This window comes from Musa acuminata, chromosome BXJ3-1 (genome assembly GCF_036884655.1).
Source record: "Musa acuminata AAA Group cultivar baxijiao chromosome BXJ3-1, Cavendish_Baxijiao_AAA, whole genome shotgun sequence".
NCBI classification, from domain to species: Eukaryota; Viridiplantae; Streptophyta; class Magnoliopsida; order Zingiberales; family Musaceae; genus Musa; species Musa acuminata.
Genome location: NC_088349.1, coordinates 5773155 through 5786502, shown reverse-complemented (window position 1 = coordinate 5786502; position 13348 = coordinate 5773155). Strand labels below are relative to the sequence as shown.

The window sequence follows — 13348 nt, the reverse complement described above, 5'->3', positions numbered from 1 at the left end:
AGCATCAGGTTTCGATGCAATTAACATGAAATAATGGTAGTCCTTTATCATGCCATCTGAATCATGGATGATACAGAGACCACACACCCAATTGGTACAAGAATTAGCCACCTTGAAGCCAAAATGATCTTAAGTGTATATGGGAAAGCCTTGAAAAGTATATGCTCTCTCAAATAAGTATATAGGGGCACACTCATTTTGTTCAACCAAAAAAAGGAAAAGGAATAGAGGATTCAATTCTTTTTTATCATTTCAAATAAACTCTACTCAGATCTCTTTCTATCTCCATCACAATATTGACAAGCCTTGTGTAAATATTTGTTCACATCATTTTAGACATATTTTTTTCTCATTTTATCATCTAATAAGACTGGATTAACTGTTTACAGAGTGTAACCTATCCCATATCAGTACCAATCCTAAATGCAGATTGAAAAAATATATAGCCAACATGAACATCCAAATTAAATGCCATGGTATTCATCATCCAAGAAAGTTATTGTTAGAGCAGTGTTAAATCATCAGGGTTATATCCTTGAATGCAAGCCAGGAAGACTGACTGTCACATGTTAATGTAAGACCGAAAAAACAATGCTACAGCAATAGGGTATTTCCTTTGGCATATGGAAATTAATAAGCATAACTTAATACATAGGTTACAAACAATGCTTCAGCATATGACCATCGATGGCAATAGCAAACACAATTCAAATTTGCCAAAATTTCATCTTTTACTAGGACTAATGAAAAGACTAACGTAGTTGAAGGTTGTCTAAGAGAACATAAATGTGGTAAATAGCTGAGACTTCATTGTCAAATTATTATGGCTGTAGTCTATTCATACATCAAAGAGCATATTCAATGACTACCATATTGCATACCTTTCCAAAAAAGTTGAGATAGTAAGTGCAATGAAGCGATCAGCTGCATCATGATCTTGTTAAAAGTAACTGCAAACTTTGTGATTTCATCCTAGACTTGGGAATTTCTTTCATTTGCATGCTTTATTTGGAGTGCTGCTCTGACTACATTTCCCCTTGTGATGATCCCAACCTTCAACATGGAATACCTATCATGACAAGTGCCTGAGAGAAATACGAAAAGGAACCTAAAGTTGATACTCAGACATACCAATCTACCAGCGCTGTCGACAACTGGAAGTCTGCGATATTTTGTTGCAAGTAATATCCTGGAATTAGAAATGATGGGTCGCTTTAGCATTGGCTTGAGGCAGAAAAAAATTAATAATGAGAGTTTAGCATATGATTGAACATGTAAAACCTTGCAGCGTCTTCAAGGTTGGTAGTTTCACGAACCACAAGAGGGGCAGAAGTCATCACGTCGCCAATAACTTTACCGTTAGTTTTACCTAACAGCTTCTGGACTTCATTAAATGTCTGTAACAGGATGCAAATGTGAGTTACAGCTTTCCGAGGCATAATGTAGTGTGTACGAATAGCTTATTGGATTTCTTTTGTATTATATATTTCTTCGTAATCCTAATAAGAGCACTTATGACATTTTAGAATAGGCATGAAAACCAAAAAAAGAGACCATAAATACTGATGTGATGAACCAGCATGTTCTACAAGGACCCAATGTGAAACAGCATTAAACATTGACGAAACAAAGTCCAGTCCAAGGGATGGCATTGTTACCAAGGAGAAACTACTTGCAAGGGATCTTACATCGTAGATAGTGTAAACACCAGAACTCATTATTGCATAACTAAATTAGAAAAATAAGTACATCTAAACTAATATGAATATTAAGGTGAGACAATTAGTATTAGTAGTGCAAGGAAAGGTAAATGAAGACCTAAGTGAATTTTATTAAAAACTATAAATAAAGATTGAAATGTCCTTAAATTAAATAAGAATATCACTTTGCACATAGTTCAATGATGGCAAATGATCTATGTAGCCAGCTCAAAATAGTTGGGACATTATGACTTGTTATACTTGTAATTCTATTATATCAAATCTTGCCTTCTTCAATACATCTAGAATCATGCATAAGTTTTTTCTTTTCAAAACAACCCTTTTTCTAACATTACCATATATTACGAGGCATATGCCTCCCACCAGAACTTGTAGCTATGTTCAGCAATAAAACTAAGACCAAGTCGTTGGGATAATGATTCCGTCAGCCATATGATAATCTCAAGATTTTGGATACCACTTTCAGATCCAAAAATCCACTCCATGTATAGGAACGACAAAGATATGAGCTCTAGAAGCTTTAAATCTAAAGAGAAAGTCAGAAAACCAAGAAGATATCATGAGAGTATTAAAAAATAGGTCACACACCTCTAAGTCCGTTGACTTGACTATAACTAGTTATTCTATTTGTTTCTCCTACTTAATTAAAAGTCACATTCTTATGTATACATATTCTACATTTTTCACTACCTATTATGTCCATGAAGTATACAGACTGAATTATAAAAATTGTATGTTACTTGGTTCTCTCTAATATCAGAAAAACCCAGACAACAATTAACCTTTCCTTTTCCCAAAACAAACTTCAAACATATCACAATGAACAGAACTTTATAATAAAACAGTCTATCAATTATTACTAAGCAAAAAATTTCTATCAACTATATTAAGGAATCATATCTATCACATGAAACAAAATTATGCATACTTTCCATGTACTATCAACCTCAGGAAACATGCTTGTTTCAACCCGTCCACTACCTGAGAAGAAAAGGAAATTTTTGATATTGTACTGTACTAAGATGGAAATTTAACCATAAATCAATACTCCTTGATGCAGAGGCAAAAGATAAAACAGATGGACTGAAGAAATAAAGGGAAGATTGAAAGATAACTTGAGATATGTAACAATGGAATCTAATGTATTCAGTTTATGAAATTCTTCTAAAATAAATAACTAGTTCTGATATTCTTGCTGACAGAATTTACTTCTAGAAACAAAATTTTCTTCCTTTGATAAGTTTATCTTATTTCCCAGACTTCCAACTTTACCAAATAATTAACAATTTAGATGACCTATTAAAAGGGACTGACAATCTAGATGACCTACCAAAAGGGACTTAGCAATCTGGCATTCAAGATAAGTAATCTCTTCAAAAACAAACATGCATCCACGTTGACAAGGCTGAAAAAATTTCTCAAACAAATGCATTCCTTGCTTGCCATCAAATTCTACTATAATTTGCATGCAGAATCTTGTGCCCATGATGTTGGAAAGCCTGTGTTCACAAACCCTGTGTCTGAATAGCTAAGCAACCTTGCAATAGACAACAACATGTAATATCCCGATTATTTGGGATTTGCTACATAGATTTTTTGTCACCATTGAGCAAAAGATTGGGCAAAAGAAATCTGTCAACCTTTTAATAGACATAACTAATATCACCAATATTGCCAAGAAATCCTATTATATATAATTCAAATTAAAAGCAAAAGCATGATCTGCAAGAGGCTTGGGTTGCGTCTCTCATCGTATATATGGCACAAGGGTCAAAAGAATAGAAAAACATAGGCATATCTTACCGATTGTCAAAGTGTGCACATCATGGCTGCCAAGCACATTTCAACAGATCTACCGTGCACAAAATGTTTTCACGTGTAGAGCACATGCTCAACACTTGTACGAGGTAACAAGTTGTATGTGCTTCCAGAAAATATGAAATGCATAATAGGTTGCAATCACTTAACAAATAATCTGAACAGTATTGCTTGGCGAACCAGAAACATGAGAACACCATTAGACTTTAAACAACTGGAAGCTCTCCTGAGAGGCACATCCAAGAAGAAAAGTTACCTAGTTTCCTATATTCCCAGTACTTTATTTAGGAAACAGATATTAGTAAACAAAAGATTTGGTAAAAAAAAAATAGTGAAGAAAACCTGAAACAGAGTCCAGAGCTAACAAATCATAGTCCGAAACAACACCAACCTGCAAAGCCAAAAAAAAAAAAGGAGGCGACCATAAGACAAACACTCAAAATGTGAACATAACCAGTTGATGATAAAGAAAATAAACAAATTGAACAGAAAATAAGCATAATGAATAATTTCTGGCCACAAATCAAAAAGATCCTCAGTGAGACAAGAGGAGAACAGACCAATGCCACAAAATTGCACCCATCACCAGTCTCCATCCCTATTTTTTCGTTTCTCTCTCTCTCTCTCGCTCTCTCTCTCTCTCTCTCTCTCTCTCTCTCATGTTTTTCTTCACTTTCTCAAACAGGCAACTTATCTAAGTCTTTTCATCTTCATAGTCTCTATTTTTCTAATTATTCCATTCTGTCCTTTTAGAGCATCCATTCAAATTAACTAACTATATAAAACAAAGAATAAGCATATTGATGCGTCCAGCTGATGTACTAAAAGCCCACTATTATCTGTATTCCTATAAAGCACCTAAAAGAAAGAAAAAAGAAGTGATATCATTATGCACAGCACACAAAAAAACACATGATATATAGAACCATCAGTTTTCACAATAACCGCTTACATTTGGGACATCTTGATGTACACATATCCACGTCTCAAGAAAAGAAATAGTTGTGTATTAAACTTTGAACACACAAACTCAAGATAGCACAATTTAGTAAATAATAAAATAAGATAAGAACTTTACTGGTGAAGAAAAGATCTCCATCGAATGCTCAATCATTGGAAACACACATGATTTTTAGCATGAAAGACAAGAATATCATCAAGAAAAGTATAAAAAATAGAAAAAAGTTCATACCAAGTTCCAGTTGTCATCAATGACAGGAAAGCCAGTAATTCTATTCTCAACTAATAACTCCAGTGCTGTTTACATCAATGGATGGGTAAGCTATTCAGTTAGAGATTGAAGAAGCACAAAAAGAAGGTACAGAAAGTACCTTCATCAACCGAAGTGCTAGGCTTCACAACACACAGATCTTCCTTTTTGGTCATAAAATCACCCACTGTGTACACACCATTGCTTTGCTGCAAATCAGTAAAATAAAAAAAAATAATTAACAACTATCTTGTATGGGAGCAGGTTTATTTATCTCCAATGCTACTTGGAAGAAAAGAAGCAACTTACAAATTAGTGTCGTGTGACAATAAAAATTAGGAAAATAATTTAGCCTTAGTGGGAAGGTTTCATGGACTTAATAAAGATAAATACACTGAGACTAAGATTAGTCCAACACTAGTTCAACAGAATTTGACGGTTGTCAAATGGGCTGAACCCTTGATTGCAACATAGAAGAAATCCGGACAACCTATATCATTTGCTGTAATCTTAGCATTTCTAAACACTTTTTTGCATCATCTAGATGTAAATGATCTTTTCCTCATACGCCTGCCTTTAACTTGCATCACTCTTCCCATATAATCAGCTTTTCAGCTCGTTTTAATTTCTTAAATTAAGCATGAGGAAATGAGACAGGGAACATAGAACGGTCAATAATTTGTGAATGACTTCGACTCACTTTGCTGACAGTGAAGGTGGTTGTCATGCTGCTGTTCTTGCAAGTGGAAGGCTCGTATTATTTCGAGAATATTGCAAAAAGATAACAACCGTACCAAGACAACAAAACAAAACTAATCACGCACAATGAAAGAGGCGGATCGATTGGCAGAGAAATGGAAGAAAACATAAGAGAACCCTCCAAACGGGGATCGAATTGATCCTAAAACAACAAGAAGAAAAAGTCGAACCAAGGAGAAGCGAGTGCCTCACCGGCGCAGAATTGGTCGACAAGGCTCCGTTCCGCGCCACGGCGACGCTCAAATCGAGGGACCGCCACCGCCCTCGAACGATGAGGGGGCCTGCACCGAAGCCGAGGCCGCAGAGGTGGCGGACGGGAAGAGGGGGCTTCAGGCGGAGGGCGGAAGAAGGGCGGGCGACGACAGACTCCATGGGTAGCAGCATCCTTCCTTCCCTCTCGAGATCTCTCGACCAATCCCTATCCCCACCACTCGCGCTCGCTCACCGTGCAAGGGGCGAGAGGCGGTTACGGGGGAGAGAGAGAGAGGGGGGATATTATAAAGCGGTTTAAAATGATTGATTTGAGAGCGGAGTAGGTATCGGTGCAGGATATTTTGATGACTTCAGCCCTCTCGCTTCAACTTCATTGGCTCTTGTTATTTCTTGGCTTCTTTTCCTATTTATATGTGAGACAAGGAATTCAAGTTGTTGCTTAAAATCCCTATATATCGTATGTTATTCTTACCCACATAAATACATAATCATGTTTCTTTGAGAACGAATCCGGGTTTCTCGAGATGTACAGGACCGTCGATGAGCCGTTCCTGTTTCTTCAAATGCGTGCAGCTTCTGATCGACGGTGCGGATCTAGGTTCAGACGAACGGATCCGGTCACCACCATCCTACGCAAAGAAGCATACCTTCAACTCCTGTTTAAAGCAATGTTATTCATCACACCAAAGGTTAGGACATTCTATGATACTTCCGATAGTGAACTGTGTGCATATCAAACATCCGTGTGCAGGTGAAGGAACACACAAAGTAGACAACCACTGAATCACACATCCCAGCAAGGTAGGCATTAGTTTGCATTTGTAGCAACATAGAAGCTTTATTCACTGGGCCAGCAATCAGCCAAGGCAGAAGTGCATATGAATGCTCCGCTGCAAGGGGGTAAACAAAGGATGTGAGAACCTTGACATGAAGATCAATCCGCCGATGAATCCGAACGAATGGCAAACAAGAAATTGGTACCGAGGAATTTACCAAGAGGAGTAACATTTTACTAAAACTAGTGTGATTCATAAAATCATGAGTGGGTGGCAAGAAATACGAGGAAGCAGGCATAGAGTGAAACTAGCTATTTCAGTTGTAAACACACAACCAAGCATCCATGCATCGGATAATAAATGGCGTCCATAAGGTTTCTTTTCGTATTTCTCTCAGGCTAAATGGCACACATCGGCATAAGCAGAAAAAGAGGATGAGTAGGGTGGTTTTGGATGAAGATCGCCTAAGATCAGCAGTTTTGAAGCAAAGCAAAAAGAAAATTAAACAAAAAACAAGGAACAAACAAAAAATGAAACTAAAGAGAAAGAGAAAAGAAAGAGAGTTGGGCAGAAATCTATCAGTCCACTTGGAAACATTGAAGAGATATAATATCAAATTCACAAATGATCTTTTCCCAGATAATAGCCTCAGGTCAACAAAGTTTTATATGCAGTTAACAAATTAACATGACAACCAACAATTTTTATTCAGCTAGATAAAAGCGATACAATGAAGATGCTGCACCGTAGCAACCTTTAGAACTCACAATATGGTATTGGTTTAATTGTTAAGCAATTAAAGTTGGGTAGCCAAAGATAAATGAATTTAATCACTAAGACACCCAAGTTTAAAATACAATATGCCACCTAACAGCAAAAACATAAACTACCAGCATATGCAAACAAAGAAAAACAAACAATCTAATTAAAGTATGGATCAATGGGTGATCAATTATCACGTTTTGGGAAATCCACTGCCCAAAATTAGTTAATCTGGCACATGTGTCATCAATCAGATTAAGTTAATACAACTTTTACTCCACAACCATGGACATTTGGTGCTGGATGGTTTCACCCCTTGAAAGCTGATCCCATCAACTTAAAGTGTGTCAAAATAGTAAAGATATAAATAATGTACTATCTTTCACTGCTCTTCCTTTGATTAGATGAAAAGAATGCAAAACATATAGTGTAAGAAGAGAGACAGATAGGCAGGGTACTTCTGTTGTAAAGGTATAAGCAGTAAAATATAGTACCAGAGAACGCTTATCAATACATTAGATAAATCAATGAATCTTTTACGGGAGAACAATCTATTAGAAATAAAAAATTATTATAATTCATATATGGTAGTAATAGAGGAATAATGACATGATTGACACCTCGACGCCAGGTGGCCAACACCTTGGTGCAAAGTGGCCTGCACATCAACACCACACGAATAGTAGAACGTGGCTGAACGAGCCGGAAGTTGTCACGGCCCAAATTCAGTGCATCACGACAGTAGCTAAGTCTAAAAGAAGCGCACCACTATCGTTATAATTGGCACCTTTTAGCAGAGGTAACAATACCCGAAGCTCACTGTAGAAGGGTTTCTCATGTACGTTCCCAAGACACAACTCTTTCTATAAATTTAATAAAGTTAGCCGAATCATCTGAATCACCTACTAACTTAAGAATCAGGGGCCTTGTCAAGAATGCCTCAACACAATCTTGCAGATTTTGGAAGCACGTGAGGACAAGTTATTCATCAACTTCCTAGGACAAAAGCGGAAAAGGATCTCAGTTGGCTCTAAGCAACATTCACCTCAAACAACCAATATCTGACTTTACAGTTAGGAAGCTCTAGAACCTCTACACCATTTAGCCATGCCTTAGTATGGTCTGAAAAGTTTTTGCATAATCAATAAGATTTAATACCCTCCATGTTAACTATTTGTTCCCAAAACATCTCCAGCTCCCTTGTTGTTGTGTTTGAAATCATGTACACAACATTTCATTTACATCATCTTTTTTTACACAAAAATGACTTTATCAATGGGATAATCTTTACCATTGTTATTGTTCTCCTTCCCCACTTTAGTTATAACCACGGCAACAACAGATGAAATCCATCTTACCAACCATTTGCATTTACTTGTTTATACTAAATAGTGCTAAGCAAAACATGCAAACAAATGTATTTAGAAAACTAAACCATCTAGACAAGCTGCCTCAAAGAGAAATTACAGTCTAGAGGCAAGCAACATTGAAGTTGCCAAATAAGAAGATGCATAGAGTAAAAGGTCCTAGCACAAATCAACAAACAGGAATGAGAAGACCTGGATTTTTTTTTCCTTTTTAATCAAAATTTTGCCTTAGTTTTCTTCATTTATAGTTCACATAATTTTTTGAAGCCAGTACGAGAAACGAGAATGATGTTAAGTTTTTTTTTTTTCATTTCTAGTTTACATAATGTTTTGCAGCTAGTACAACATATTAGAATTGTGTTTTAAAGTATCATTTCTTTGTACATCCAAGCAACCAAACATGAGTAGTGGTTCACCATTGACCTTATTTCCTCCATCTGAATCCTTAGTTGTATGATCCTTATGTCAATCAATTGATTAGAAAATTATATGCAGAAAACAACTGGCCAAGACGCTACTCATTATCTCTGTGCTAGGAAGCCACCCAATCATCAAGACAGTCAAAAAAATCTTTCCGATATTAAATATTTATAATAAGAAAAGCCTATTAGATATATATGCCTTATACAAATCACATGAAGGCATAAATCATGAATGCACCATCATGCTACCAAATCTTAATTGCAAGTTCCAAAACATCAAGATCTATATGCTAATACTACTATGTCACTGTAGACTTGTATAAAACCAATCAAAGGAGATCGCGAAGCATACTTCAATTCCCCACATACTTCCAGCTAATTATGACTATTTCGACTGCCCTAGCTGAATATACTGTGTAAAGTGTTCCAAAAGCATCACTAGCCCACCACCGACAAGGCAATCAGTCTCCACAACTCCCAATTATTCGATTCGAACACCAAACTCTTGCTCCACAAAAAGAACGATGCACCTGTCCCTCAAGGGCATGTATCAACATAATAAGAACAACCTACAAATTCAGTATCTTTAGCATGAACGCTAATCATCGTCAACCAGCTCGACTCCTAAAACCTAAAAAAATATAACTGAAAAATGATCTTAAAAACCTGCTTTTTCACAACGGAAAAAGGAAATTGAGTGCGCAAACCGACACTAAAAACTTGCTTTACGATAAAAACCAATGAACTTGCTCCAAGATCAACCAACCATTAGAACAAAGGGATCATCCGGTGCAAGGACGGAACTAACCGGGCTTCTCGGGCTTGCCGTTGGCCCACTTGGTGACGTTGAAGTGGACCTTCTCCCGGCCAGAGGTCTCGGACTTGTAGGGCTCCTTGAGGCAGGACCGCACGAGGGAGGCGCAGATGTTGGAGTAGGTTATGTAGGTCATCCCCGCGGCCCTCCAGAACGGCACCGCTGCTGCCGCCGCGCTCGCCATCTCTGCTTCGTTGCTCGCGACGTCGAAGACTCGGTGGGTATAGATCGGCGGTGCGTTCGTCTACTCGAAGGGTTTGAGATCGTCCATTAAGAAGCTTACTAAAAATAATAAAATACTATTTTATTACTTATATATTTTTTTTTCACTATAATCACTTATATTTCATCTTGATATCGGGTTATTTACGCTTTCCTATCACGAATTTAATTAATTTTGTCTAAATCATATGATACTTTTGTGTATACGTTTGCAAGCGATCAATCTTCCTAAGATTTTTTATAATTCTATAAAAACTAATAGAAGAAAATAAAATATTTAACTCGAGATCCTACGTGTAGATATTTCAATGAACATTTGATAGACAATACAAATTACAAATATAAACTTTATAAACTCTCAATGATCACCCAACAAATGATTCGAAATTGTTTCCTATAATCAAAAATCTTTACAAGTACCCATATTATATTATTGCGAACCAATCTTTATACTATCTAACCATGTGCCGGATAGTTTCAGGGTGTTGTGTTGATTGACATTTTGCACCACACTGCAAAATTGAAAAACTCTCAAGATGACTATTTAGATGATCTATTTTTTTTAATAGTTTTAGCTCTGCATAATGACTATACACAATATATATTTGTAGGACTAAAACGGTCACAAAAACTAATTAAAAATGAGATCACCAAACTTAACATTACATTGAACACCCTTTGTATATATTTTACAGACATTACATCTTTTCGCATATGCTGAATCTTCAATCTTTTACTCTAATAGTGACTTTCTCTCTACCACTATTAATGAGTACTCAAACTTTGATAATGTTAGGATCAAGAATGGCACTAAGAGGGGGGGGGGGGGGGGTGAATGAGTACAAAGAAGAAAAGCGTTGATTCCGAAAAATATTCATTTCCATTCAATCCGTTTCAAAAAGAAATTGAACTTGAAAGCTTTTATAAGAGTGCAAAGTGAAAGTTAAGGAAATCTACAGTAACATAAATTGAACAAATTAAAAAGCAAACCAAAATTATGCCAATACTTTTATGTCCTTTATAGACTCTAGCACTTTTACAATACTTTAACACTTTAAAGACTCAAGATTATGCCAATACTTTTATGTCCTTTCATGCAGAAAAGGGTGGGGTATTTATAGACCTCAATGACTTCAAAATTGGAGTCAAAAAGTGTCTCATCCTGATTTTTCGAGGTACTAACGATACCATCGTCATTACTGGGCGATACCACCGCTTGACACCTGACAGTAGGCAGTATGATCGCTTGACAGACATACTCTCAACTTCAGAATCGACTCGAGAAGCTTCTCCCAACTTTGATCTTTGTGTATGTGACATCTCGGGATGAGTTGTTTTCCACCTCGGACGATTCTATGTATACAGATAATGGACACGTCGTGTTGACAATGATATCAATGATATGTAGCCTCAATGATTATCAATTTCACACTATTTTATTTATGTGTTCCGTTTGATCTAATAAAACTATAAAATCTTCCAAACGATCAATCTTGAGATGGAGATTCTTCGGCCGAATGCAAAAGAAACGACTCTTTAGGGAAAAAAAGGTTTTATCTCAATGTTGTTGAGATAGATCTGACATTATCGGAAAGCGTAAATAACAACGATAACAAGGTTTAACGTTTAACGTGTATAACATCATCATTATTAAGCATTAAATGCCGGAAGGAGGAAATCAAGCGACACGAGTGAGTGTTCAACATTCCATTTATGCACAGGACATTGACCAACGTGGCAAGAGAGTCGAAGGTTCCTCGCGATGTTGGTTCGGTTGATTGAAAGATGCAACATCCACATCAATACACTCCCCCCGCATTGATTGCTTGCATCTGTGCTTTTCGTGTATGGATTCCCAACCAACCCTATGCTATGTCACATCACTCGTCCCTCGACGGGTCGGACACCCGAAGATACCTAAACACGTCGTCTTTCGCTTTCTCGCCTCCTTTTTTCGTTTCATGGATCATTGATGGAGGAGATCGTCTTGTGCCGGTCATACGTTTCATGGATGACGGAATTTGTTTCCTTTTTTTATTTACTTTTACTGTTTTAAGATCTCAGAGATAGATATCGCACTCCTTCAGGAGTCCAGTGATGAGAAGGGACGGGGAAAGCTTGAACCCAATTCCTATAGTGATAATATGACAACGATGATAAATTTTCTCGTATGCTCAACCATTCAGTTGACCTAATTGACTGTCACTTGTTACCTCTCTCGGATCACAAATAGAGAGAGAGAGTGTGTGTGTTTTGGCGTGAATGTTGGGAGCAAACAGCTGCCCCCCGTTGTTTGACTGCCTCCGATCGCTGGCCTCTTCAATGTTGAAGCGATAGATACGAGAGCGTGTAGGTGATGCGTTGATTGACGCTGTGGGTGTGGTCGCAGATAGCGCAGCGCAAAGGAAGGGACAGGGTGGGGTGGGTGGGTGGTTGCCGGAGTTTAATGACCATCGCTTCCGCACCACCCACATGGGCAATTAACATGCCCATGCTTTACGCGTCCGGATCAGTACACGCCCTGTGTCGGGGAGACGACTCCTCCTCGTCCTCCTCCGCCTCCTCCTCCTCCTCCTCCTCCACCTCCGAAAGTCAACGTTGGGCGCGTGGTCCCACGCGCATGGCGGCCGGGAAGTCTCGGATGGCGGAGCGGAGAGAGTCTGCATCCGACGCGGTGCCGACCTCGCCACCTCCACCGTCCATACGGACACTTGGTCTCGAGTCATTGTCTGATTGATTAGCTCTACAATTGCATCAGTTAATGCTCCTTTTCCTTTGTTTGGGTACAAAGTAATTATATATATATATATATATAAATATAAGATGATTCAATTTTTTCATTATGGTTTATTAATATATTAATTTCATCATTTCTTGGCTTCACAAATATATGCTTAAGAAAGCATCTATGATCTAATCACCATAATTATATATATCCGAAGAATATTCATGCAAAAGATGAAAAATAGAAGTAGACGAAATAAATTCTATATAGTTAAACATCGAGAAGGTCAGTTCACATATACTGAAATATTCCTCAATTTAAGGATTAAAATTACATTATATATATATATATATATATATATATAATATGTGTTAGTATATAAGATTTATCCTATCCAAGCAAAAACAAAAACCAGAGGCTTCTCCATTGAAGACTACGGTTGGAGGTTTACAAAGCTCCACCGGATGACCTAATTCCACTCGGTTTCTTCGGAATGATCCATCACCATTCATCCCCGAGAGGAGGAAGTCCATCTTCTA

At 37.4% G+C, this 13348-nt stretch overlaps 2 protein-coding genes across 6 annotated transcripts; both read right to left on the bottom strand.

Annotated features, from left to right (window-relative positions):
• Window positions 1–595: 595 nt before the first annotated feature.
• On the bottom strand, window positions 596–6070 carry LOC103984514 (CBS domain-containing protein CBSX1, chloroplastic). 3 transcript variants are annotated; one of them, XM_009402027.3, is made up of 8 exons: window positions 5701–6070; window positions 4871–4958; window positions 4732–4796; window positions 3882–3930; window positions 2650–2702; window positions 1282–1397; window positions 1132–1189; window positions 596–1069 (listed from the first exon to the last, which is right to left on the bottom strand). In XM_009402027.3, exons 1-8 carry the CDS (start codon window positions 5890–5892, stop codon window positions 992–994), a joined length of 699 nt encoding a protein of 232 aa, XP_009400302.2. In that variant the 5' UTR covers window positions 5893–6070; the 3' UTR covers window positions 596–991. The 3 variants fall into 3 exon arrangements, with proteins under 3 accessions (XP_009400302.2, XP_009400310.2, XP_064991720.1); XM_009402035.3 differs by having other exon boundaries at window positions 596–1053; window positions 5701–6057; XM_065135648.1 differs by lacking the exons at window positions 3882–3930; window positions 4732–4796 and having other exon boundaries at window positions 596–1053; window positions 5701–6057.
• A 126-nt stretch (window positions 6071–6196) lies between these two features.
• Window positions 6197–10125, bottom strand: LOC103984529 (ATP synthase subunit epsilon, mitochondrial-like). 3 transcript variants are annotated; one of them, XM_018828503.2, is made up of 3 exons: window positions 9857–10125; window positions 6487–6611; window positions 6197–6377 (listed from the first exon to the last, which is right to left on the bottom strand). In XM_018828503.2, the coding sequence occupies exons 1-3, from the start codon at window positions 10044–10046 to the stop codon at window positions 6351–6353; spliced, it is 342 nt and encodes a 113-aa protein (XP_018684048.2). In that variant the 5' UTR covers window positions 10047–10125; the 3' UTR covers window positions 6197–6350. The 3 variants fall into 3 exon arrangements, with proteins under 3 accessions (XP_018684048.2, XP_064991721.1, XP_064991722.1); XM_065135649.1 differs by having other exon boundaries at window positions 6197–6611; XM_065135650.1 differs by lacking the exons at window positions 6197–6377; window positions 6487–6611 and adding an exon at window positions 6625–9578.
• Between the last annotated feature and the right edge of the window lie 3223 nt (window positions 10126–13348).

What these genes read in the sequence shown, in the direction of transcription:
- LOC103984514 (XM_009402035.3), bottom strand. Translation starts at nt 5,892, where the DNA reads ATGCTGCTACCCATGGAGTCTGTCGTCGCCCGCCCTTCTTCCGCCCTC. An exon ending in TAGCACTTCGGTTGATGAAG is followed by an intron (nt 4,797 to 4,870) that starts GTACTTTCTGTA and finishes TGATGTAAACAG; the next exon opens with CACTGGAGTTATTAGTTGAG. An exon ending in TCGACAGCGCTGGTAGATTG is followed by an intron (nt 1,054 to 1,131) that starts GTATGTCTGAGT and finishes TCCATGTTGAAG; the next exon opens with GTTGGGATCATCACAAGGGG.
- LOC103984529 (XM_065135649.1), bottom strand. Translation starts at nt 10,046, where the DNA reads ATGGCGAGCGCGGCGGCAGCAGCGGTGCCGTTCTGGAGGGCCGCGGGG. An exon ending in CGGCAAGCCCGAGAAGCCCG is followed by an intron (nt 6,612 to 9,856) that starts GTTAGTTCCGTC and finishes ACCCCCTTGCAG; the next exon opens with CGGAGCATTCATATGCACTT.